Source organism: Equus caballus, chromosome 21 (genome assembly GCF_041296265.1).
Source record: "Equus caballus isolate H_3958 breed thoroughbred chromosome 21, TB-T2T, whole genome shotgun sequence".
Taxonomy (NCBI): Eukaryota; Metazoa; Chordata; class Mammalia; order Perissodactyla; family Equidae; genus Equus; species Equus caballus.
In genome coordinates this window covers 18364078-18391634 of record NC_091704.1, presented here as the reverse complement: position 1 = coordinate 18391634, position 27557 = coordinate 18364078, and the positions used below count along the sequence as shown (strand labels likewise).

The 27557-nt window shown below is 48.6% G+C and overlaps 1 protein-coding gene across 15 annotated transcripts in view; it reads right to left on the bottom strand.

The window, feature by feature from the left end:
• The window catches only part of GATAD2A (GATA zinc finger domain containing 2A), a 97858-nt gene that overhangs the window by 34229 nt on the left and 36072 nt on the right, over nucleotides 1-27557 (bottom strand). For 4 of the 15 annotated variants that reach the window (XM_023625546.2, XM_070246726.1, XM_023625547.2 and 1 more), the window contains exons 2-3: nucleotides 26585-26670; nucleotides 2164-2427 (exon numbers count right to left, since the gene is read on the bottom strand). In XM_023625546.2, coding sequence (XP_023481314.1) covers nucleotides 2164-2426 — 263 coding nt within the window. In that variant the 5' untranslated portion in view covers nucleotide 2427; nucleotides 26585-26670. Of the gene's footprint in view, nucleotides 1-2163; nucleotides 2433-26584; nucleotides 26671-27557 lie in introns of all 15 variants that reach the window. The other 11 variants (XM_023625543.2, XM_023625550.2, XM_023625544.2 and 8 more) reach the window with 4 other exon arrangements.

Genomic DNA, 27557 nt, shown 5'->3' with positions numbered 1-27557 from the left:
CCCACTCTGCCTGCTGGCCTCCAAAGCTGGGTTCTTTCCACACTCTCACACTGCTTCACAAATGCCCTGGGGTGTCTCTAGTCCTATAGAAAGACCTCTGTCCCATGTGCCTGGGTTAATCTCTGTGCCTCGCTGCCTGTGTCCTTTATGAGTCATAAGGATATCATCCCCACTAACTTCAGAAAACAATGTCATATCATCTAAATGACCCTGGGTTGGAAGCCAATGGGCACGTGGGAAAAGCCTGGGACCAAGAAGACTAGAGGCCACAAGCAGCCCCAGGCTTTGGCAACAGAAAGATCTGGGCTTCAGTTCCAGTTCTGAGCTCCTTCAACACTTAACTTCTCCCCTGCAATTCAGCAGCCTGCCCTGAAGGGGAGCATGGTGATTACAGGAGAAAATGTGTACCAGGAGACGAGGAACACAAGAGAGACCCAGCAGATTTCTAAAAATATGGATTCCTTTCTGCTTCTTGGCGGCCCGGGGTTCACTGGTTTGGATCCCAGATGTGGACATAGCACCGCTTGGCAAGCCATGCTGTGGTAGGCATCCCATGTATAAAGCAGAGGAAGATGGGCATGGATGTTAGCTCAGGGCCAGTCTTCCTCAGCAAAAAGAGGAGGATTGGCAGCAGTTAGCTCAGGGCTAATCTTCCTCAGAAAAAAAAAAACAAAACTAAAAAACCATGGATTCCTCCTTTTCCTCACCCATCTGGACATCACTTGAGATATTGCTGAGGACCAGTCAGAGGGAGGGAAAGGAGACCTGGACTTACAATTTTTTTCTGGAACTTGAATCCTCTGGTTTTAGAACAGGGATTGCAGCAAGTAGAGCCAGACAGAAAAGACCTTTCCGGGTAGCAGAAACACAAAGCACATTCCCCCAGACTAGGATGTTTCCCCAGTAGGATGCAGTTGGATTTTCCCGTTTATCTCGAGAAGGTTAAGAATTTTTAAAGCTGAGAAATGCTAGGGCAGATAAGCTTTGAAGTCCTTACAATGCTAGCAGTTTGGGCTCCATAATCAATTTAACACAAAGACTGCAGGTTGGGGCAGGTCAACACTCAGTGAGAATGTGAGAAGCCCCCAGCTTCCTCAGCTCTGCACCTACCGCCCTCCAACCCCACCCCTGTACAAAGATGTAGAAGGGATCTGCAGGAGAGACAGTGAGGGAGACGAGGGGTAGACCACAGAGAGGTTGTGGGGCTGGCCAGGAGCCACGGCCACACCCACATGCCCATGGTGGGACATCTGGCCCATGGAACATCTGGGTGTGAATATTCTGGAGAACAGCTCTCACTAGAGCTCTGAGAAGAGGGATGACCACAGGAGCAGAAGCTAGGCCTGAATTTCTCTTTACAGGGAGAAAAGGTTTCTATTCTTTTTTATTTTTTTATTTTGAGTTCATAATAGTTTACATCAATGTGAGGTTTCAGTTGTACATTATTTCTTACTGTCACCACATAAGTGCTCCCCTTCACCCCCTGTGCCCACCCTGCAACCCCCTTCCCCTGGTAACCACTGAACTGTGGGAGAAAAGGTTTCTGAGTGAAGAAATGGTGTAGTACAGAGTTTTATTTTTTTTCAAGCTTTTTCCTTAAGAACCTCACAAAAACAGAAGATCAGAAAAGTTACTCTTAAAGTAAGTAGCAACTAAGGAGAAACCAACAGAGCACATCATGGAAGACCCAAACAGAGTGGCCCCTTCCTCTGCAATGTGCCACCTATGAGGAGTACCCTGGACTGGGCTCCTGACTCTGCCCCTAGCCAAGCAACCCAGGCAGGGCATAGCATCTCTGGCCTCCTGAGCTCCAGATCTGAAAAGCAGGGAGGCAGGACCAAAGGAAAAATGCAAGTTTTCCTATAAACCAAAAGCACCCAGTTGGACAGACAGCAGGTACATGTTTAATGAAGACATGCTGCAGGCAAGGGAGCTGATAAGAGGATATCACACCCCCTCCTGTGAGATCCACACTGTGCCACTGATGTCCAGGCCACAGCGGTGAGGTCCCTTGGCCAGGATAGCACACTGATGCCAGGGCTGGGGTCACAGCCATCTCCATGACAACCCACCAAAACCTGCTTCCTGTGGGGGTGAGGGAGGGCCTTGCCCCCACCTCCTTACACTGGGACCTGTTTCCAGTTCCCAGCCCCTCCCGCTCACCTGTGTGAGGTGCGCATATCCACAGGCCCGTCGCCTGCCTGCCCTTCGCCTCTGCCCATGGCTGTCGCCTCTGCTCCCCTGAGCAACCCTTGCGCTGGGCCTGCTCCTGGCTCAGGTGTCACTCTCGTGTCTCCATCAGCATTTAAATCTGAAGTCAACAATGCTCTCTCCATTTTTATTTTCTTGCTCTCCACATCGTCTTCCACTGGGTCCCGTTCAAGTGCTCGTTTCTGACTCCGTGTTCGGCATGCTTCTTCAGTCATTCTGAACTTGGGGGGAAGGGGAAAGTACAACATTTAGACTTGGCACAACAAATACACTACCTTCTTAGAAACTTTTCAAAGTGTCAGCTTGGTTTTCCTCACCACGTGATGATGGCAGAAGTAAGTACAACAAACAGAGGACCAAGAAAGTGTGTCTGGGACATTTCTTCACTGGGGAAGTCTAAGAGAGCAGCAGTGGAGCATCTGGGGAGCTGAGCTACATGCCACCCCATCTGGGGCCAGAGACTTGAAGGGACCTGGACAAGAACAATGGAAGGTGGCTGCTTATCAGAGAGAAGAGGAATTCTCTGCACTCCAGACTCAAGAACAAACAGAGAAAAACTGTTCTAGATCTGAACTCCCTGCCTATGGGATTCTGAGCACCTGCACTGGACTGTAGGTGTCTAGAATCTGGGAAGGGGGACCATGTTGTCTCAGGAGGAGTGTCACTGCCTGGGTCCAGCTGTGTACTGCAATGACTTGGGCTAACCATTCTTCTCCGCTTCAGTGAGGGGTGGCCTCCTCACTCCCTGCTCACCTCAGTGGGGTGAGGAGTGGGGATCACGCTTAACCCTTTGACCGCTGGCAAGGTATACTGAGTGGGGTGAGGCCTGGCCCATCACCACACCAGCGCCCTATACCTGCAGCACGTACATATCTTGATTTAAAGAAGAAAGAAAAGAAGAAAAAAACAGCTGAGTCAGTTTTTGATCCCATGACATCACTGGGCTCCACATGACCCTTCCCAGGATTCAGTCTGAGAGACAAAGCACTTTCCAGAAAACCAGTCTGAACCGGTTCCAGACAACAAGCTGAAGTGCTGTTAACCCTCACAGAGACAGGACAGACGACAGCGCAGTGATGTCTGTCTGCAGGGAGGCTGCTGGCATTCCACAACAGAGTCTGGGACACGGGCGCTTGCTCTTAAAGGAGCCGCTCGGAACCCAGCCTCGATGTTCCAACAGGGCAGGATACGGGAAAGAAGACTGCCAGCATCAGGATGTAAAAAGCCATGCAAGAGTTCACCAGGGGACAAAAAACCACTTAGCTGCCAGGCTCTAGTAGAATTCCCGAAGTGCCAGTTCTCCACAAGACAGTCAGTGCCTATGTCCACCAACACAGGGCCCAGGGAGGAGCACACCACATGAGCCCCTCAGAGAATCCCAATTCACACCTGCGGCGTGCCTACACTGAAGGCCTCCCAGCTCTGTGTCCACACAGGCAGAGCACCCAGGGCCTCAGTTTCCTCACTAGCAAACACACTGGGAGACCTGTCTTGGGCAGACCCAGCCCTGGAGACCACTTTCTGGGAGGCTGGGGACAGCACAGGACAACAAAGGGGCCACCTCACCATGTATTGGATGTGCTCCCAAACTGACTGACTCACAACCATCTTAAAGGAGCTCATTTCACAAATGATCAAGAGTGCAGGGCCCTGTTCCAAAGAGCCCTTCTGTGGACTTAGACTGAAAGGAGGGAGAGTGACAGCTGCTTTGTGCTCCTGGTATGGGAGGCAGAGCAGTCCTTCTGTATATGTCTTAGGCCAGTGTGGCCCAGCCAGGGCACTCAGACATCCGCTCCTAGAGGCAGCCCCAAAGGGCAAAACTGAGCAGGTCTCCCTGTGGCCATGTCACCTCTGGGGTGCTCCCCATCATGTCTTGATGGAGGGCGGGGTCTGAGAACTCTGAAGCTCAAGGGCATGGGCTATCTCTTTGGTCTACATCTGCCCCCAACCCCTCCTGGTATCTCAGCCTGCACCTGCCACCCATCCCCTACCAACTGCTCTGTCCCAGCCGTCCCCTTAACAAACCCCCAACCCTCTGCTCTCGCCCAGATCTCCCTAACCCCTCCTCGACCCTATGCGGAGGTCGTTTCCTTACTGCCCCAGAGGGAAGCAAGGGATGCTCCCAGGTCCCTCTTAGCGTAAAGTTCTACATTTTATGTCCTTCTTGAACAGGCCTTGACCACAAATCCGGTCAGCTTGTCCATCCTATCTCCCTGTGAGACTGCAGACAAGTCATTGCCCTGAGTGTCAGTCACCCTGCCCTCTCCCTCACTGTGGGAGGGGTGGGTCATCTTTCCTTTGGGCACTGCCTGAAACAAGAGCTCCTTGAATATTGAGGAAACTAGATGAGAGGAGGGATTTTGGCAGCCACCTTGGATGGCAGGTATGTGTACTCCCAGAACCAGGGAGGCGCCTATCAGGGTGGAAGATGAGGGGAGACCAGGACCTCAGGCAAGGAGAGCCCCAACTACAGTCAGAGGAAATTCTGTTCCTAAGGGAGAAGCTCCCAGTCTGGCCTGGTGCCCCCTAGGGGAGAAGGAGGCTCCGAGGTAGGCAGGGAGAACATACCCTCAAACAGCATGACGCTGCACCCCTAATCCTGCACTCAGACCCGTCCCCTATGCTTCCCTACTCCACCTCTGATCCAGCCCAGCGGCCCCACTGCCCCTCCCAGGGCAGTCTCCAGCCTGGTAAATCCCAAGTCCCAATCCATGAAGCTCATCCAAACCCCAGACCCTGCATGAAGTCCTTGCTCCCAACCACCCACATGGGTAGGGGAACAAAGACGAGGTTGCTGTGTGCCAGGTCACCAGACCAGCGAGGTGGCGCCCAAGTGATCTCACTTCGTTGTCACTGGTGTAGGACAAGCAGTCACAAGGGGCCAAAGCAGAGCTTCACACCCACAGGGCTGCTCCCTCCAGCCGTGGGGACCACCCCAGGCGGCAGGCCCTCACAGAACCCCAGTTCTGGTAGCTGGTTGGGGTCCCCAGCAAAGAGCCCAGGAGACAGCCCACCTGCTTGTGCTCTGTGTGCAGCGTCAGGGCAGCTCACTCTGAAGCTGAGGGGCTGAAACTCTGCCAACCCTGGGCCCAGAACTGATGGCCAGCCTGGCCACACACATGCCCTGTACCTCTGGTGGGCCACTCTTGGGGGGACCTGCTGCACCCTTCCCTCACCACAGGGAGGACAAGCACAGTGGGAGGGGGTGGGGCCAGCCATGGGGGATGGCACCTCCAGCTCTGATCTCCCCTCCATGGGTGGAAGCTCCTCCAGAGAGAAGGCTTCCTTAGCACCCCCATGGAGCCTACTACCAACCAATCTCCAGCACCGAGAGGCAGCTGCTCCTAAAGAGGGCAGGTGCTGGTAACAAGTGGCTCCTCCCTCCTCTCAACATGAAGGACCCATGTCCCCAGCACATCGGGGCTGGCAGCCACCACCTTGCAGGCACAGATCCAGGGACAGAGACAACTTTGTGGGGAAGAAGCCAGCCTTGAGGAGTGAAGCATGACCGATGCTGATGCAAAAAGCAGTGAGGAGGTGCATTAGAATACTTTCTAAAGAGCAGGTGAAGAGGCTGGATGACCTCGACTGGCAAATTAGGATCTGCTTCACAATTCCTGGTGAGTGAGGAGAGGAGAATGAAGGGAAAGCAGTGACGACAGCAGAAGTTCCAGCACAGGCCCGCTGGGGAACTGCTGGCCCACAGAGCAAGTCCCTCTTACCAAGGCAGTATCCAGTGCTGGCTGCTGCCTCCAGGGCAGATCCGACAGCAGCATGCCCACTGGAAAGACGAGGCCACCAGGTCCACAAGGCTGCCTGAGGCATAGGCTGCTGGCTACAGGGGAGCAGGGCAAGAACCTAGGCGGCCTCAGCCCCTCCTCACTCTCTCCAAACACAACCAAGACACAACCCAGGTTTCCTCAGCTCCAAGAAGGGCAGGTTCCAGCCACACTAGAGGCTACACAGGCACAACACAGACAGACTCCAGGACTATGGGGCCACTGAGCCCTGGGCAGAATGCTGATGCAGGGCTTTGGGTTAAATGCAGATTTCAACTGCCTCTACCAAAAGCTCCTTTATTTTAGTGAAAGAGCACGGGCCACTCATCTGAGAACCTCAGGAGGAAAACCTGTTCTAAAACAACTCCAAAAGGATAAATTACGCTATAGCAGGAACCAGAATTTTTAAACTGGACTCGGGAGACCAAAATAAAGCACCTCACACAGGCCGGGCCCAGGAGGCCAGTAAATGTCTCTCAATAATTGAAAAAAAGAGGAGGGAAGCTAGTCTTGATGACCTAGTGGTTCAAATTCGGCACTCTCACCGCTCCAGCAGCCCGGGTTTGTTTCCCGGTCATCGAATCACACCATCCATCTGTCAGTTGCCATGCTGTGGTGGCAGCTCACACAGAAGAACTAGAAAGTTTTACAACTAGGATATACAACCATGAACTGGGGCTTTGGGGAGGAAAAAAAATCCCACACAACAAATGACCCTATTTAGGGGGAAGAAAAAGAGGGGAGAGAGTAAACATACACAACTCACAGAGCCAGACCCTGAGGCATCATCATTAATACTATTGGCACTAGGAAATGCTACTTATACCACTCTGTGACTAACACATGAGCAGGAACACTACTAGTAATACTCCTGTTTTAGGCATGAGGAAAGGGAAGCTTAGCAATATGTGCTTGGGATAAGTGACAGAGCCAATGATCTGAAAGTGGACTTGGAGTGCTTTTCCCAGAGCCCAGAGGAGGTGGTGACGGAAGGAGGATGCTGTGTGTGGCCTGACCTCAGGGGGAGCACGGAGAGGTCTGGGGGCGGGGATGCGATGTGTTCTGAAGGATCATCTGATTGATTTGGGGACAGAGTGGGGTAGGGGGTGGCAGGGAGAGTCACGGGGTATCTGTATCTTGTGGCTCAGAAAGGGAAGGAGACAGAGCAGTGCAGAGAGAGGGGACTAAATGCTGGGTGTACTTTAGAGGATACAGGAAACAGAACATGCCAACAGCTGGACGTGAGGCCAGAGAGGGTTGCTTTGCTTTGTTTTGTTTGTTTTGGCCTGAGCAACTGGAAAGATGGAAGTGATTTTCTGAGATAAGGAAGGAGCAGATCTGGGGGAAGAAGGCTGGGAGTGGGGTAGTTTGGACATCCTGATTGTGAGCTGTCAACACAGAGAGGCTGAGAAACGTCTGCTCACAGGTGGAGGCCTGCACATGGGGCAGCCATTGTCCTCAGAGTGGTGTGGAGCACCCTTTCTTGTCAGAAAGAAAGAAGGGCCTGTGAAGCAACAGATGCCAAGCTGGGTGATAACAGAGTCCAGAGGCTGGCCTCACTAGCCACTGGCCAACCTCCACACCCCTCGACACATAGGCCCCACCAATGGGCAGCTCCCCAGGCCTGCAGCCAGCTGCCCATAGCCCACCAAGTAAACGCACAGTACAGATGGGTCTCTGCGCCCTGGGTCCCAAGGCTGGGGCTGTGCCACCTCTATGCATGGACTCATCTCCTGCCTGGACCCAGGAATCCTATCCACCCTCCTAGAGACACCAGCCTGAGGAAGCTCCCAAGGCCGAGTCCAGATCTGCACACCCTCCAGAGGCTCCCCATGTTCTTGAGAGTCAAACTCAGGCACCTGGGGAGAGAAGAGTTAAGGTGCACTGTGGTGCTGGTAGCCCCCAGCTGACAGGCAAATGCTTTCCCTTCCAGAACAGAGACCTCACTCTGCTCATGGTCTGAGCCACTTTCTGACACATATCTCTTGACTGACTGGCAGGGATGCAGCAGCTGTGTTCTGGAAGAAACTCACGCCAAAAATAGCCAGCCTCCACCACCACATAGAGCAGAGAACAGAGGCCAGACCTCAGGGAACAACTGGCTGGGGAAACCTGTCACTTTCTCAGCCTGAGTTTCCCCAACCATACCTCACAGACCTGCTATGTGAAGAAACAAGGTTATCAGAAATAACCTGAATGAGAAAACCGAGTTGCAGAATTGTAGAATACCATTCACATGGTTTTAAAATGCTTATAATCTGCAGAAAAAATACCAAAAGAATGTTTACCAAAATCAAAACTGATAGAAATTGGGCTAAAATCCACAGCACTCACCTCTGAAGAGTGGATTAAGAACTTTCACTTTCCGTATTAAATTTTTTTTTTTAAAGATTCACACCTGAGCTAACATCTGTTGCCAATCTTTTCTTCTTTTCTTTGTTTTTCCCTTCTCCTTCTCTCCAAAGCCCCCCAGTACGTAGTTGTATATTCTAGTTCTGATCCTTCTGGTTGTACTACATGGGATGCCGCCTCAGCATGGCCTGATGAGCAGTGCCATGTCCGGGCATGGGATCCGAACTGGCGAAACCCTGGGCCGCTGGAGCAGAGTGCCCAAACTTAACCACTCGGTTACGCAGCCGGCTCCTAAACATTTCTGTATTATATCTCTTAGCAGTGACTACATATCAGTCTTGTAGTCAGAGAAAACAAAAAGGCAAGTTAGACGAAATAACACTCCTACCTAGAGAGGCTGAGAAGTGAAAGGACAAGTGTCAGCTGAGGGTAGGGCAAGCGGAGAAGGCCCTGTGGGAGGGAGGCACTTCCCAGATCAGAGGGCACTGGTGACGTAGGGAGGACACATGGCCTGCTCCTCCAACCGGCAAAACCAAGAACACAAGACAAACATGTAACCTTCAGTGGAGTGAGAGGGGACACCACTGCCACTTTCCCATTTGTTATTGCCAAATCTCCACACAACTTAAAGATCCCCTTCTGTGTCACTTACTACAGCAACTCTCAAGCTCTAAAGAGTAGACACAAACCCCCTGATTCATTCCCCCAGCCGACCTTCTACCTGGGCCATCAGGTGTCCCGAGTGGCTGCCAAGCTACAACACCAGTGTGAGCTCACTCTGAGAGGGCTCACATCCCACATGGTCCCTCACCAAGACTGCCCACAGCAAAAACCCCTATACTTCATCTCTCCTCCTGGATCGATGTTCAACTCTTCCATGGCAAAAACTTCTTTTTCCCATTCATCTTCATTTTCAGAGTGGGGCAAACATTACAAGTTTGTATGCACTACTGAGTTAAACCTACATTTCTGTAAATGAACCTCATGAAGTGTGTGATTCCTGGGGATTTTTTTTTTTTTTTTTTTGCCTATACAGAAAAATGAAGGTAACAAGTCAAGTGTTATCATTAAAAACTCCTGCATTCAGGCTTTCTGGAAGGCAAGTGTGCTGAGATGGAGACTCACAACCTGAGGCTGATGCGGGAACAGGAATCCAGAGAGATGGTCCAGGCAGAGGAACAACAAGGGCCAAGCCACTGAGCAGGGAGGGTCTCAGGCAGAGGACGAGAGGCCACAGTGAGTCCTGTGCCAAAGGTTTTCTCAAGGAAAGAACAAAGTCTGACTACTGACCGACTGAACCCAGGTTCTTAACCCTCAGTGGTCTGAAAATTTAAGACGCTCCAGAAATACAAGCGTTTTCTCTCTTGTACACCATGAGGAGGGCCCTAGCCCAGCCATCTGGCTCGAAGCTCCGTGGGCCTCCAAAGACCAGGACTGAGAAGACTCAGGAGAGAGACTTTCTCTTCAGCAAGTGATTGGGGCAGAGGGCCACACCCATACATGCCCAGGAGGGCAGCTGCCATTCACTCAGAGCCTCTGTGTGTTGAAGATGGGAATGTTACCCCACGAGGTGGGCTAAGGGTCTGGGTCTGAAACCCAGGTCCACCAGTCCTCTTTCTACCTGGCACTCTCCCAGGCTGCCCACTGTGGAACATTCCATGTATGGTGCATAGGCTTTTTGCTAATCATGTTTAAACGGTTTGTTTCCATCTGGAGTGACAAGCACATGGTGAGACTAAAATGATGCCCATGCCAGTGAGGAGAAGGATGGAACAGCCATTCTCAAATGCCTCCATGGTGGCCACACCTGAGAAAACTAAGATTTGATCTCCCTAGGGCAAGGCCAGACAAGACCCCAAAGCCAGCAGGTATAAGCCCCCTGCAGTCAGACGTCACCTACAGCCACCAGGTAAGAGGCTACATGACAGCAGGGCCTCAGCATCAATGTTCCTGGTGTGTCCCTAGCCCTAGAAGAGTGCCGGCCACACAGCAGGTGCATGGCAAACAACTGACGACTAGATGAACACAGGTTTTACAAAGAGGAGCTCTCTCCAAGATGGGGTGGGATGGACCAGACGCCTCAGGCCCCCTTTTGATACTGGGGTCCTCAGATCTTGACCCAAGTTTATTGCTCCTTTGTGATTAACAGAAATGTAAATTCTTCTTACTTTTAAGGGCATAATACTAACACTGACTGAGCAGCTACTCCTCATGGATCAGCTCCGATGATCCTCACAACCACCTGCAAGGTAAGTGCTATCATCAGCTGCCATTTTATAAGTGGGGAAACTGAGGTAGGCAGAGGTCACAGAGAGAATGAGTAGGACAGTTCTGGGAACTGAAGCCCATGCTCCTCCAGGCAGTGCCCATCAAAATATTGTGTCAACCACCCAGAGTCAGGCATGAAGTTTCCAAAGGACACAAGGAGCTCCTCATAAGCAGAAAGTTGGGTTTGACCTGTCACACTCACCTCACGGGGTCCAGACAAAATATGAAACGATTACAGCTTTATTGAGTGTCATGAGTGAGACCACACCTTTTGCTGTTTGCTTTCAAAGTACAGTAAGTTCTGCTGGAGTATAACACACGCATGCCTAAAAACTGCCACGCAAAAATCAAGCCATAAAAACACAGGACTTTTGGGAACATGGTTAGGTGCACAACATCCCAAGACGTCATCGATGACATAAAAAAAGACAGGAACTTGATTTTAAAAATGGTAGCATGTTAAATGGCTAAGAAATACACAAGTGCTTCCTGAAGCCTCACCCCTCACCTGGGGGAAGGGCTGCCTGTTTGCTGTGACTATGGGTGGGCTGTGGTTTCTGAGTTTCTCTGAAGTGCTGCGAGGAGGCTGTCTGACCCCAGAAAGGGATGGAGGAGGCCCAAGTATGTGCATTTTGATTTTGTGTACTTGCAGGTGCTCTGTTTAGCTGAGAGTAGTTTTCTGGATTCACCTAGTGCAGGAGTCAGCAAACTTTTTCTTAAAGGGTCACAGTAAATATTTTCAGTTCTGTAGGCCATTCAGTCTCTGTCCCAACTATTTAGCTCTGCAGTTGTGATAGTATGTCCGCAAATGGTCATGGATTGTCCCAATAAAACTTTATTTACCAAAAACAGGCCACCAGCCTGAGGGCCACAGCTTCCCAACCCATAACCTAGCATTTCTCCTGGACAAAACCGCACTCAACCAGATGCAACCTGTGTGTTATATATCAACTTTGGATATATATATATATATATATATCAATATATATCCATATATCAGTATATATCCAACTGTGCCCTAATGTATCAGTAGCATTGGAACAAATCTGCTTTTCCAAAACAAGCATTATAGCAGAACTGACTACAGAGAAAAATCAGTTAAAACAAAGACTTAAACATTTAAATTCAATCCAAGCCCAAGACTCAAGGTTAACTGCTTTGACGAAGTCAAAAGAAATTTAGTTTTGAAAAGTGTCAAGTGCAGACAGCTCACTGCAGGGTCATTCTGTCTCAGTGCATGGGTCAATTTTATACCATCCTAAAAGCCCTACACACACTCAAGATAAATAAGTCCCCTCGTACAAGGAAATAGCATGCTATAAACTCTATTACTGCAGTGGATGAAACTTTAACCCAGTTACAGAAACAAGCGGTTCCCTCAGCACATATGCCTGAGCAACAAACCAAAGCTCTGAGGAAAAGCGCAGGGGCTGAGTCTGAGAAGGACCTGAGGGCACTGGCACACTGGGCTGAGTGGCTGGAGACCTGGGGGCCCCAGGGACACCCTGCAGTAGGAAGGAAGCCGCAGGGCCCAGCCTCTCCAGGTAACCAGGACTCGCCTTTACTCTTGAGGGCTGGGGAAAGAGGAATTATCTGTGCCAGGAAAATATTGAGATGGGCACTTTACCTGGCAGGGGGTGGGATGAGTGGATTCAGGAGGACAGAGGTCCACAACAGACCACCTCAACTGTCCCAGGTCCTGGGAAGGCAAGCAGCAGCATCACAGCTCTGCAACCCTGTCCTATGCGATGGATCAAGATTCCAGAACAATCCTCTTGGGTGGCCAAAGGTCTGCACTCAGTGTATGCTGCCTGCAGCTCAGCCTCCCCCTAGTGAGGGCCTTGGTCCTTCAATTGTGCTAACATTTACAGGAACACTAGGCCTGATTGGTGGGCACATCACTTCACCCCTGAATGTCCTGTCTATCCAACAGTGGGGCTCCCTGGACCTGGGGAACCAATGAGGGTTTTCTGAGCCTTCTGCCTGGTGTTAAGAGAGGCCAATGCAGCTCACCGGGTGGACAGTCACTTTACAAAAATGAGAGACATGACCAAGAAATTCTGTCCTGTTGAAGGGGCTCAGTTGCTCCTTTGAAGGTCTCACCATCAGCCCCCGTTGGCCAGGGTGCCTGGGCTCTGGGCTCTTCTCAGGAGGCCAAGGGCATCAAGAAAAAGAGGAAGAGACAAGGAACACACAGCAAACCCAACTTGGGAGCATCTGACCCCACTCAATAGACACCCTATTGGCAGAGGACCGACGCAGAAAGCTGGGGTGTCAACAGACTTCCTCACTCCCCAAAGCAGCAGCACACCAGTCTAGCTACACACCAGGAACCATGTACCACACACAAATATACGTGTGTGTGCACTCACACTGGTGCATACTCAGACACGTGTGCCTGCTCACATGCACACCACCTGCACTCACACATGTGTACAGTTTTCATCCCCTTCTCCCACTGCCAAATCTTGCCCAATTATCTCAGAAAAGGTCTTTCTTCTCTATCCACTTCTGAGCAAAAGGACAAGAATTCTCATGGGTGATCAGTGTCCACTTGGCTCCTGATCCACCTGTCTCAAGTAGAAGGAAAACCATAAAGTACAGAAATGAGATTAGACACAGTTGCCAGAATCACAACATCTAAAGCATGTGAAGGAGCCCAGAGTCTTACATGGCCTCGCACGGATTCCTGTGCACCTCTACCACTTCAACCCACAGTTCCTTGAGCCCAGTCACAGACAAACGATTTCACACCCAGCTGGAGCAGCAGACCACTCTCAAATCACTAGCACTGCAACCATGCCTATTTCCACTACTTTGTGCACATAGTAATTTAAGCTTCCAGAGAAGGCAAAGAACTGACCACTGTTTACTGTTGCTTATCTGGGTGATGCGTGAACCCAGAAGGAAACTTCTATAGCACGAGGAGCCTAGTCAGTTATTAACCGCCCAGGACATTCCTTCTCCTAGTTCACAGCCCATCTGGCCCAGAAGGATGTGGACACTGATGGGCTCCTGACAAACTGATCCTGCATCAGACAGTGACCTCTGAGGGGCCAGTGATCATGGAGAATCTCCTCTGCTGAGGGTGGAAGACAAGCAGCTTAGGGTCCCCACCTTTGTGGGAGCAAACAGCCAGAAAGGGCTGTGAGATGAATGTGCAAATCATCATTTTATTACAAGTCAACACCAGAAAAGGAGTCCACCCTGCTGGTCTAGAGGAGGAGAGGAAGAATCCAGAAATGTTTCATTTGAGCTGAGCCCCAAGGGTAGAATCTGGATTCTTACAAATAGAAGAGGGAGGAAGAAATGGCAGCAGGAAAGGTCAAGTGGCAAAAATTAGACAGGCATACGAAAACCCATCTCCAAGAAAAGTAGACAAAGCCAAATAAAAGGAGATTACAACTTTTAACATTTGTTTTTTAAATGGAACGAGGTCACTTGGAAGGAAGAAGCATCCTCACTACAGAGAGGCCACTTACTCAGTGTGAGAGGTTAGCAGTGAAGACCAAGACCGGGCCTCCCATGGGCTTCCCTGGGCACCGGGTGCCCTGCAGGAGTCCAGGGAATGCAGGGTGGGTGGGGTGAGTACCTGACAGGCCATCAGCCTGTGAGAGTGGGGAAGGCTGAAACCTTTAACTGGGTCCTGAACGACAGATGAGGAGAGCACTGAGAGCTATGAAATGATATAGAGTAGACTCCAAAAAGACATGCACACACACAACTTAAATGAAGTGCCTCCAGCCACTCCATCAAATAAATCAATTTCAGCACTAGTGCTCTCCTCCGGTGACCTCTCTGCCCCGAGCCCCGACAGGCACTCTCTACCTACCCCTTCCAGGAAGAGACACCATCTGTAAGTGCTGCACTCAGCTCAGTTGCAGGAGTCAAAAGGGGAAGGTTATGTTCAGGAGCATCTCAGCCTCCTCCCAACATGGCACTTCTAACATCCTAGGTGTTCCCAAACACTACACTGCTAGATGGTGGTGTCCCTTCCCTGCTCTTCATCTAAAATAGGAATGACCCATCAAATTTAAGCCCATCACCACCCGGGAGGGTTGTCATCCAAGGTAAGGTCGGACCAAGACATTCATCCTATCCAGTCACTTTCAGTCCTTGTTTCAAGAACTACCCAGAGGTGCAGGTTGTTAAGAGTGAAAGGAGTAAAAAGAACTGGCACCTCTGGCTTTCACATTTAGAAATAAACACACATTTACAATCTGATTGTTGATTGTTTTTTTAAGGTAGAGGACTTGTAAATTATGCCTCCAAAATAATGCTTTTTGGGGATATAGTTAACAAAATTAACCTAGAGAGAAGAAACTTTAACATAAGTCATAACCATCAACATTTTCTTTTTTCTTTTTTTTGAGGAAGATTAGCCCTGAGCCAACTACTGCCAATCCTCCTCTTTTTGCTGAGGAAGACTGGCCCTGAGCTAACATCCATGCCCATCTTCCTGTACTTTATACATGGAACGCCTACCACAGCATGGCTTTTGCCAAGAGGCGCCATGTCCGCACCCGGGATCCAAAGCGGCAAACCCCGGGGCTGCCAAGAAGTAGAATGTGCAAACTTAACCGCTGCGCCACCGGGCTGGCCCCCCATCAACATTTTAAAAATAAAACCTTAATGGTGTTCAGATTCCTAAAGGCAAATCTCACGTAGACTCCTACACAGTGAGAAAGGAGCTGGTAGCATCGCACTACAGTACTCTGTGTGGGAACAAAGCAGGTTTCAGGACAAGTCATCTCCAGAAAACTGACAGTCACTGCCTTTGATGAGGCTCATGCCACAGGAACAGCCAGCTTCTGACGGTGCACCCCACCACTCAAACTCATTCAGGAGATGTGCAGGGCCTGGCGTGGAACAGCCAAGTCCCCATTCCTCACCTCCCTCCCTGGAGTCATGAGGTAGGGTGGGGTGGGGGGAGATTGGAGACAGCAAAGACTCTATCCCGGGAAAATGGTGTAGGGATTATGTTATTTTCTTCCCCCAAACACAGCCTATCTCCTTAAAATAGGGACCACCACCAACTACCTAGCCACACAGATCTCACTCAGCTCCGTCTACACTGTGGCCCCATGCCTTGGCCTCTGAGCATCCCTTCCTGGTGACATGAGATGAAAGCCTGTGTTCATCTCCAGTCACGGCACACAGTAGGAAAAAGACACCTAAACTGATCACTATTTTCTGTGTGTGTGTATGTGAGGGAGATTGGTCTTAACCTGACATCTGTTGCCAGTCTTCCTCCTTTAGCTTGAGGAAGACTGTCGCCAAGCTAGCATCTGTGCCAACCTTCCTCTATTTTATGTGGGATGCCACCACAGCATGGCTTGACCAGCAGTGCTAGGTCTGCCCTGGGATCCAAAGCTGCAAACCCCGGGCTGCCAAAGCAGAGAGCACGAACTTAACCACTACACCACCGGGCCGGCCCCAAAATGATCATATTTTAAGAGGGGGAGAGACTGGTAGCAACTAACTGTCTCTAAAACTGTCAACAGCTCCCCGAGGCTCATCTTGGAGATGAGGACTTGGAATTTCTATTTGCTCTCTCCAAAGTGCTCAGTAAGCACCCAATGCTCCCCACGTGAAAGTGGCCCCATGTAGGCATCTGAGCCTCTAATGGCCAGGGCCTCTGCCCAAACCCCAACCCTGCAGCCTCAGACAGAGAAACAAATGCTGAGGGAGAACACAACACAGAAACAAAGGTGCCGCCTGTGGCAGGGAATCTGAGCAATATTAAATGTCCACAGGGAACCAGGGATCAGGAGTCACCTGGTGTAGGACATCAGCATGAGGGCTAGCAGATTGAATCTCCCTCCCACGGGAAAGGACCAGTCCTCTATCCCCTCCCAGCTGCCTCCTGGGCTGAGCCTCCTTATCTCACAAAGGGTTACACCTGCCATTTTCATGCCATTTGCAATGTGCCCAGCAGGTGTCACATCACAAAATGGGAGGCCTTAACCCTTCCAGGGCCAACTCCCTAAGGGCCCAGCCAAGACACAGCGCTAACCACCAGCTCCACTGAGGCCTGTGGCTGGACATGGCAGGGAGGTTTTCCATGGAAAATTCCAGGAAGGGCCAGAAAAGCTTTCTCCATTCCCAGGAGGGAACATGAGTGGAAAGTAGGAGAAGCAAGTGTGCATCTTTTGTCACTTTCATCAGGGCGCCAAGAAATGTGGTGACGCCATCGCCTAGAGGCCCTACCGGGGCTTCTTTTGTCAAGCTCCTCCCTGCACACGTCCTGCGGTGGCAGAGCCACCCCAGGAGGATCAGAGCCAGCAGGGAAACCTACCTCTAGGCCTAAAGTAAGTTTCTGGTCTCAAGGAAGCCCATGGGCCTAAGAAACAGTTCCTACCGAAGAACAGTTCTCGCAGCACTTCCTGCACAGCTGTTAGAGCTGGAACAGAAATCCTACTTCTCTCCTCCTCCTTGTTAAATAGAAATCTTCCCCTTGGGCAGGGCGTTCTTCTGGGTATAGACACTTACACCAACCTCCAGGAAATAGCTGAGCTGAGTTTGAGGGGCACCACATTAGCGGTGCTTTTTTGAAACATACTACTCAAGGTAAAACCAAGGCTTCACTCCAGCCTCCAGGTCCGCCAGCCTCTCTGACCTCATCTCCTGCCATCCCCCACCCCTTGACGCCATTCTCTCAGCTCCAGCCACACTGACATCCCAGCTGCTCCTCTGACAGCCAAGCTCACTCCCATCTCAGGGCCTCTGCACTTTCTTCTCCCTCTGCCTGGAAGGCTCCTCCCCCAGATCTCTGTGTAACACACTTCCTTCAGGTCTGAACTGAGACAGCAAAGTGACACACATGCCCTTCGATGGGTCTCTACCCCTTTTCCCACCTCATCACCACTAGACATTCTATTTATTTACTCATCTTTCTGTTTGTGTGCCCACCCCATCCCCCACAAAACCAGGGAATACCTTTGTTTAGTCCTACCGTCCCAGGGCGCAGGATAGAATAGGTGCCCAATACAGATTTGCTAAACAGACGAGAAAAAGTACTTTCAGAACTCCCAGCTATCATCTTCTCCTTCTCAGTTAAATAAGCCAAAACGTCTTCGTGGCAACAGGAAAGATAATGAACAAAACTGTTCACATCACATATGAAAATTAACTCAAAATGGGTCAAAGACCTAAATATTAAAAGCTAGGCCTGTAAAACTCTCAGAAGAAAACATAACAGTAAATCATGACCTTGGATTTAGAAATAGATTCTTAGATATGACACCAAAAGCACAAGAGCAGTAAAAGAAAAAAAGATAAATTGGACTTCATGAAAACTAAAATTTTTTGTGCATAGGACACTGTCAAGAGAGTGAGGGGCTACCCCATGGCCGAGTGGTTAAGTTTGCGCGCTCTGCTTCAGCGGCCCAGGGTTTCGCGGGTTTGGACCCCGGGTGCAGACATGGCACTGCTCAAGCCATGCTGAGGCAGCGTCCCACACACCACAACTAGAAGGACCCACAACTAAAAATATACAACTATGTACTGGGGGGCTTTGGGAAGAAAAAGGAAAAATAAAATCTTTTAAAAAAAAAAAAAAGAGAGAGTGAAAAAGCCCACGGAATGGGAGAAAATATTTGCAAATCATATATCTGATTAGGGCCTAGTTTCCAGAATATATACAGAACTCTTAAAACTCAACAAACCCAATTCAAAAATGGGCAAAGGACTTGAATAGACATTTCTCCAAAGAAGATATACAAATGGCCAACAAGCACATGAAAAGATATTCAACATCATTAGTCATTAGGGAAATGCAAATCAAAACCACAATGAGATACCACCTCACACCCACTAAAAACTGGCTAAAAAAAAAAAGGAAAATAACAAGTGTTGTAGAGGATGTGGAAAAATTGGAACCCTCATAACACTGCTGGTGGGACTGTAAAATTGTGCAATGACATGGAAAACAGTCTGGCAGTTCCTCAAAAAGTTAAATACAGAATTACCATTGACCCAGCAATTCCACTCCTAGGTATACACCCAAGAGATGCGAAAATGTATTCAAACAAAAACATGTACACCAACGTTAAAAGCAGCACTATTCACTATAGCCAACGATTAAATACTCAAATGTCCACCAATGGATGAATGGATAAACAAAATGTGGTATATGCATCAACGGAATATTACTCAGTGATAAAAAGGAATGACGTTCTTATTCACATCACAATGCAGATGAACCACAAAAACATGCTAAGCTGAGGAAGCCAGGCACAAAAGGCCACATAGTGTATGATTCCCTTTATCTGAAATGCCCAGAACAGGCAAATCCATAGAGATAGAAAGTAGATTAGTGGTTGCTAGGGCCCTAGGGGTACAGAGGTGGTAGAGTGAGGAGTGACTGTTTAATGGGTACCAATTTCTTTTTGGGGTGATGAAATTGTTCTGGAATTAGAGGTGATGGTTGTACAATATTGTCAATGTATTAAATGCCAATGAACTGAAAACTTTAAAATAGTTAAATGGAGATTTTTTTTAAAGCTTTTATTTTTCCTTTTTCTCCCCAAAGCTCCCCAGTACATAGTTGTAGGTTTTTAGTTGTGGGTCCTTCTACTTGTGGCATGTGGGATGCCACATCCGCATGGCTTGATGAGCGGCGCCATGTTGGTGCCCAGGATCCGAACCGGCGAACCCCGGGCCGCCAAAGCGGAACGTGCGCACTTAACCGCTGCGCCACTGGGCCGGCCCCAATGTGAATTTTATATTATATGAATTTTAGCTCAGTTTGGTTTTTGTTTTGGTTTTGGTTTTTTTAAGATTTTATTTTTCCTTTTTCTCCCAAAGCCCCTGGGTTACATAGTTGTGTATTTTTAGTTGTGAGCGGTTTTAGTTGTGGCATGTGGGATGCTGCCCAAGCATGGCTTGACAAGCAGTGCCATGTCTGCGCCCAGGATTCGAACCGGCAAAACCCTGGTCTGCGGAAGCAGAGCACACGAACTTTAACCACTCAGCCATGCGGCCGGCCCCTGTTTTTCTGTTTTTTTAAAAAAAAAGGCAGAAAAAACAAAAACAAAATCGTAATCCCAAGAAGCACAACCCCTCTAAAGCTGCTAAATTACTAAAACACAAAAGCAGACTTACTCTGACCCCAATGGCACAGAAACAGGTCCTCAAGGAAAGACTCCTTTGAGCAACAAGATCCCAAACGACCAAAGAGCCATCATCCACCAGGGCGCAGCCCCTCCTCACACATCAACCATCTAGTTCTCATAGTGACCAAGGAGGCCACAGCAAGCCCACCATACAGGTGGGAACTAAGAACTATATCTCAGCAAAGGAGCTGATGCCTTGGAATGTGACCACATGGAAGATACAAGAGACAATTTACCAATGAAGAGCCAAGGCAGAGAGAGGGCAAAGCCTCAGATAGCTGGGGTCACACAGGCCACCAAAGGCAGAGCTGGATTCAAGTCAGGCCCATCACAGACTTAACAATGGGAATGTGCCACCTTACCTCAGTCTCCTAGGTGTTTCACTCATTCATCCAAACACCTGCTTAGTTTCTACCAGGGACCAGAGCTGACTGGGCCTCAGGGACATCCTTGGGGGATTCCAACAAAAGGCCTCCCACCCAAGCAGCATAGGCCCCAGGAGGACACACAGAGAGGTGCGGGGGGGGGGGGGGGGGGGGGGGATAGGCCGTGGACACACAGCAGGAGGACACACACAGAGGTAGGGGTAGACAATGGACATACAGCAGGCCAAGAGACACGAGGCGAGGTCCCTCCTATACTGGGAGTTGCAGCGATCCCCAGATTGCACACAGGATCAAACTTGTAAAGCACTACTTTTTATAAGACAAAATCATGTTGAAGACCAGTTAACCATCTACTTTATCTACTCTCTTGACTGGCTATGGCTACTATTGACAAACATCAATGGGGAGGTAAGATTGGTCTCTAGTCAAGAATATATTAACTTAGGTCTGAAAACAATGTACGGGATGTCACAGAGAGTCAGAGTAGTGAAATGAAGAAACACACGTGGTAATAGGATGCACTCCAGGTACTTGGGGGCAGGGAACAGAAGGTGCCATCGGCACCAGAATGATGCCTGGTTCACCTACACACACCTCAGCTTCCTCAGCTATGAAATGGGAACACCACCCACTTTATCACTAAAGCTCTCCAAGGGCTCCCTGAAGGGTAGCTGTGACTGTTGCTATTACAAAAAATAAGAATGCTGTAATAACAGGCTGTTCCCGACAGGCCACAGACTACAGCCCCTCATGGCAATTCCAGAATCTCTGAAGATGGTTTTCTGCTTGAAGTTCAACTTACCACAAGTGGCCACCACCCTTACTTTTGCAAATGGACATTTGCCCTGCCCTGGGTGACAGGCATCATAAAGCTCCCTGAGGGAATGCCTGGGTCAAACCCATTTTTTAAACTTTTGATTATGGAAAATTGCAAACATACCCACAGAAGTAGAGAGAATAGCATGAATAACTAACTGCATGCACCTACCACCCAGGCTCCATTGTCATCAGGCAACCAAGCCTGGCCTTCCACACACTGTTCCCTTCTCCCACAGCCCACCAGCTTCTGGAAAGCAAATCCTATGCAACGTGCATTTATGAATGAACGGGTCAGTATTTATCTCTACAGGACAAACCACAATCACACCTTCGACAACTGAACAAGCAGTCTTCAATCTTTGTCAGAGTCATACTTGTTTGAAACCTATAGGTCCCCCCCCACTTTCCTTTCAATCATACGTTGAAGAAATTAGATCATTTATCTTGTTTCCCACAGGCGGGTTTTACGGGTGGCATCCCTATGGTGGAACAACACACCCTGATTTTCTATAAATTAGATTTTGAGGTGTGACCAGCACACGTCCCTCCAAAAGCACCTGTGCCCTCTTCTGGGGCTGGCAGCCACTGAGGATCATTGTCTGGACCCACCATTTCATTAGATGTCTGCAAACGTATAAACTTATAATTCCATCATTTCATATTAATTAGTCAAAATATGTCAATATTCTATCCATTAGCCACATGTGGCTATATTTAAATAGATTTAAATTAAATTAAAACTTGACTTCCTCATTCATACTATTCCAGGTACCACATTGGACAGTGAGGATTCAGAGCATTCTGGAAAGTTCTGTAGGGCAGCACTGATCTGTGAGGGAAACTTGTCCTCACCCACTATTTTGTTCAAGTCAGTCCATAGAGAAGAGGTCGGATAAATGTTTGCTTCTTTCCCTCTATTAACCAATTTTCAAAATGAGTTAGTTCCCTAACACCTTCCAATGGGGACCAGCTAGTACCTTCCTTTCCTTTGAGCACCAACACGAACCTGTGGATTTTTAACACATTTCATGCTCCAATTTGGGGATGCGTTCTCATTCACACTCACCTGTCTCATCCTTGGCCAGGGGTGCCCCTGTGGGTCCTTCTGACACAACCACGGTACCATCTTACACAATCGAGCCATTCCCAATGCAGATTTAGAATTAAAACATTTTAACTTAAGTGCTTCAACCTTATATTTTCATATTTCTTTCACCCTGAAAATTCTAGTTCTTAAAGACATTAAGTACTTATTTGTTTTCTCTTACAATATGTAACAGTAAGAATATTTATATCGTTTACCTGAAACGAAAAATAACTCCTAAAAACAGTTCAAGATTTTTGGGGCTGGCCCTGTGGTCAAGTGGTTAAAGTTCCACGTGCTCCGCTTTGGCAGCCTGGGGTTCGCAGGTTCGGATCCCAGGTGCAGACTACTCCACTCATCAGCCATGCTGTGAAGGCATCAGTACAAAGTTGAGGAAGACTGGCAAAGATGTTAGCTCAGAGCTAATCTTCCTCAAGCAAAAAAACAGGAAGATTGGCGATGGATGTTAGCTCAGGGTGAATCTTTCTCACCAAAAAAAAAAAAAAGAAAGAAAACAGTTAAATTTTTTTGTGGGTTTTTTTTTAAGATTTTATTTTTCTTTTTTCTCCCTAAGGCCCCCCGGTACATAGTTGTGTATTTTTGGTTGTGGGTCCTTCTAGTTGTGGCATGTGGGATGCCACCTCAGCATGGCTGGATGAGCGGTGCCACATCCGCGCCCAGGATTCAAACTGGCAAAACCCTGGGCCACCGAAGCGCATGAACTTAACCACTCGGCTACAGGGTCAGCCCCCCAGTTAAAGATTTTTAAACAAATTTTCCTCTTACGGCATAGTCACTAAAACATTTACTGTCAAACTTCTGTGTTTTTAAAGTCATGTGAAATAAATCCTCCAAGAGGTTAAGTCACCAAGTTGAGTCACAACTTACACGCACTTAGATTCATTTATTTTGTTTTGCTTTTGGTTTTCAGGGACTGCCCCCACAAACACACATTTGACATACTTTTATAATTATGTAAAACACCCATCAGGTGCTACACAGAGAGGAAACCCCAGAGAAGTCTCTAGGTAACCCTAACCCCTCTCATCCTTTCTTCTGGAGTTGACCATGTGGTTCATTTATGGTTTATACTTCCATTTTTAAAAATACAATATAAGCAAATACACATATATCCATATCCGCCTCACTTTTCCTCATGGGGGATAAAAGTGAGTGTGCTACACCTCTTTATCATTTACTTTGTTCTTTTTTCTACTCATCATTTCACCGCAGAAATCCTGTCACCATGACATGAAGACATCCCTCCTTCCTTCACTTAGGGGCTCGGCTCCCAACCCATAGGCAGATCCAGCCACATCACTCCCAGCCACAACTGAGAAACACTTCTAAGTCATTTCCAGCTTCGCTGCTTCAGAATGTTGTATGCACAGCCTTGTCACAATCCTTATTTTTGACAGTGTATCTTTGGGACACATTTCTAGAAGTGGCACTGCTGGAGCAAAAGGCAAGCAATCCCCCTCTGAGGAGCTGTGAACCCCTAAAAGCAACGTATGGTAGTGCCTGACTCCCATCAATAGAAGAGTGTCCATCTCCGAGGACAAAAGGTCAGAAATGTCTCAGGGAAGCTGCAACAAGCATTATTCTTGGTATCAGAAAGACTGAGTATCTTTCATACCTTGGTTAAGGGCCATTTGCATTCACTTTTTCTGTAAATTGTCTGTTTTTCTATAAGTCACACCCAGTTTTGATCCTTAATACCCAGTGCAGGGCCAGTCTCAGCATATGAACAGTGCGTACCTGCTGAACAATTCCAACAGGCAAAATTCAAGGACGGATACCATGTCCATTAGCCTGAGCCTCAGTGTGCACACCACCAACTGCATACAATGTGAGGCGCTGTGTGGGGGTTGTGTGCATGCCTCAGGGCTTTCTGGGAGTCAGCCCTCCTCCCACTCTGCTCCTCCTCTGTGCCCGCTGGGTCCTATGTAGCAGGAACAATGAGACCCCAGCTGACTACAGGCCATGGTTCAACTTGAAGTGGGTGTGGACTGGTGCTAGCCAGAGAAAACCTAAAACCAATCAATTTGCTGGGCTGACTTACACCCGTGACAAAAATACACAGGCTGACACATTTATAAATCTTTAAAAAATAATCACTCAAGGTTGTTTTTTTGCCTGTTTGACATTGACCACCACCTGCCATAACTGTTCAGACTGTCCTTGCCCATCAAGCCCCTTCACACACTGGGTGGAGAGAGACAGGGCCTAAAGGAACACCTGGGATGGCTTTTGGAAGTACTCTTCCAAACCCCTAAACTGACTGTTTGTAATGTTATGGCTATGTCTTCCACCTGGCCCTGTGACAGAGACAGGGGAGGTTTCTTGCTTTCATTTTTTCATTCATTCATTCAGCAAGTACTTATTACTCAGATCATGTACTTCTGAGTTAAAGGGCCAGGCAGAGGTGGGGTGCCCAGCCAAGGACCTGGAAAAACTCTGAGCTGGCCACTGCCCTCAGACATGAGGGACAGTCACTCACTCCACTGGGCTGCAGGTAAAACCATTTCCAGATGTAAACCACTAATCTTAAACGCTAATGTCTAAAGAGAGACAACTGACAGCCAAGTGACAGGCCTACCTCTTCATGGCTGCCCCACTACATGCTGCCATGAGCACCAAGTAATGCGCACCAGGAACCAGCACTGTCAACACATGATAATCTTCAACTAGCTCTAGGAAACTGGCACAGACTTTGAGTCACTTATTGTCTCCAAAGAGCTCTGGGGCCCTTGAGTAGGGCTAGGGGGATGCAAAATGGTGCAGCCGCCATGACAACAGTTCAGCAGTTCCTCAAAACATTAAACAGCTACCACATGACCCAGCAATCTACTCCTGGGGATATACCCAAAAGTGAAAACATGTCCGCACAAATGTTCATAGCAGCACTATTCACAACTGCCAAAAGGTGGGAACAGCCCAGATTCATCCCAGATTAATGGATAAACAAAATGTGGTCTATCCATGCAATGGAATATAGTTCAGCCATAAAAATGTATGAAGCATTGATTCATGCTAGGTGGAAGAACTTCAAAAACATTGTACTGAGTTAGAGAAGCCAGACATACAAGGTCATATATTGTATTATTCTGTCGACATTAAAATGTCCAGAACTCGGGGCTGGCCCCATGGCCGAGTGGTTAAGTTCGCGTGCTCCGCTGCAGGCGGCCCAGTGTTTCGTTGGTTCAAATCCTGGGCGCGGACATGGCACTGCTCATCAAACCACGCTGAGGCAGCGTCCCACATGCCACAACTAGAAGGACCCACAACGAAGAATATACAACTATGTATGGGGGGCTTTGGGGAGAAAAAGGAAAAAAATAAAATCTTAAAAAAAAAAAAAAAATGTCCAGAACAGGCAAATTCATAGAGTTAGAAAATAGATAGTGGTTGGCAGGGGCTGGGGAAGGGGACATGGGAAGTGACTGCTAATGGATGTGGGGTTTTTTGGGGGGGTAATGAAAATGTTCTGGAACTAGATATTCAGGAACTCCTGAATATACCAAAAAAAAAAAAATCACTGACTTAGACACTATAAATGGGTGAATTGTACTGTATGTAAATTATCTCAATTAAAAAAAAATTTTTTTTAAACACCAGTAAAGTTCCTTTTTGTTAAGAGAACATTCTGAAGTGTTTTCCTGACACCAGGATTACTTGACCATGCCCATATTGTCTTGCTATATGCAGGTAAGAGCTGAAATCTCACAAAACCAACCCCCAACCCTTGTCACATACTGTGCTCAGCCCAGTAGGTTAGTCTGAGCAGCCAGTTCTCACCCTGTGCAGCTGTGAAGCTGTCAGAAGGGCATGCACCCCTCGCCAAGTCACCTACTGGCTGGCCTGTAAGACGAAGCAGCTGACAAAGCCAGGAGGTCTCCAAGCTGCTTCCCAGTTCTAAGACATCTCAGTTCTACATTCTTCTCCAGGTAGGTGGCCCTGGCCCAAACCATCACTGCCCAGCCCCTGATGGTAACAGACAAAATCCTACCCAGCTTTTGGGCTCTGCCCTACTGGGTCCTGACAGCCCTGGACAGTCTCCATTTGAGAGCCCTAAACAGGGAGACCAGCTCAATTTCCCACAAGGCACAGTGCGGAGTAGGGTCAACCAGCTCTAAGCACCAGTGCGGGGGGGAAGAGGGGGCCTGCATCGCTGAAGATACTTAAGGAAAAAAATTCTGCTCATTTCAGTGAGTGTTGGAAAATCACAGAAACGACCAAAGGGCAAAGGCCACCTGGCCAGGATTATCTTCTGCCCCTGATCCTCACGGAGGACAGCTCATCCTATTTAGACCTGGGCTTTTCAAACAAGTGACCGCTGAGTCCAGGGGAGAGCAAATGGCCACCTTGGAGGTAGAGGGCAGGGCCTCAGCAACCTCACGGAGACAGCTCAGCATGCAATCCAGGAGGGACTTGCCTCCCTCCATCTTCTCTAGGAGGTGGCCATCAGCTTCTGAAGCAGTGTTCAGTTTCAAATGTCCAAGTTGCTGACCGAGGTCTGCTGGACAAATGAGATCCTTCACTCCAGAGGCACCGACCCCAAGCACTCACCTATCTGAGCTGGGAATGCTGGTCCTACCAGCCAGCCATGGTGGCAGCTATGGCAAAAGGCAACTTGCATCAACGTGCTGACCAACCTAAAGCAAAGGACAGAGAAAGGAACACTGAGTTTCCAAAGCAAGTTTCTGGAATGTACCAACCATTTCAAATATCTCCAACCCCTGGAACTACTTAGCAAAATTTTAGATTTCAACCAGAGTTCTGTCTCTGCTACCTTCCATAGGGGGGCAAGCTGAGGAAATAAATTTTTACCAGTCTCTGACACATGACCTGATATGGTGTCAACCAATAAACCAGAAGCCATCTTCAGCCATACTGGATGAAGACATGAGGTGGTACACAGCCACATGCTGACATAATAAACACAGAAAATGGTTCAAGGTTTGATTATAACAATAACAACATTAACAGCAGACCCAGTAATACCTAGCATTTAATAGGTACTTAGTAGTGAGTCCAAGTACTATGCCAACACTCAGCATCTCTTGAATCCCCAAGATAATCTTAGGGGTAGATTACAATATCATGCCCATTTTACAGATAAGAGATCTGGCATGTCTGATATTCAGAAACTTGCCCAGGGTCATCCAGGTCTCCCTCTGCAGACATGATCTCTTCACTCCCTGGTCCCCGTTCACACGGACCAGACCCCAAGGAAACCACCCACCATTCCAGGCCCTGCTGAGTTTGCCCTCGAGAAGCTGAGGGCGGATGTGCTTGGGGATAGGCAGGCTTCAACCCCATAGGGCAACTCGCAGTTTAATCCCAAGCATCATCTCCTGAGCTTATATCACAGAGGGAGGAACGGGCTGCCTGGTTTACAGTCAGGAAAACTAAGGCTCAAGAATGTTCAGGAACTCTCCCAAGGTCACAGAGACAGAGTGGCCCCAGTAATTCCCTTCCGTTGTTGACGTCAGACGCCCAGGACTGTGGGCGCAAGAGGCTGAACCCAGCAAATTAGCCA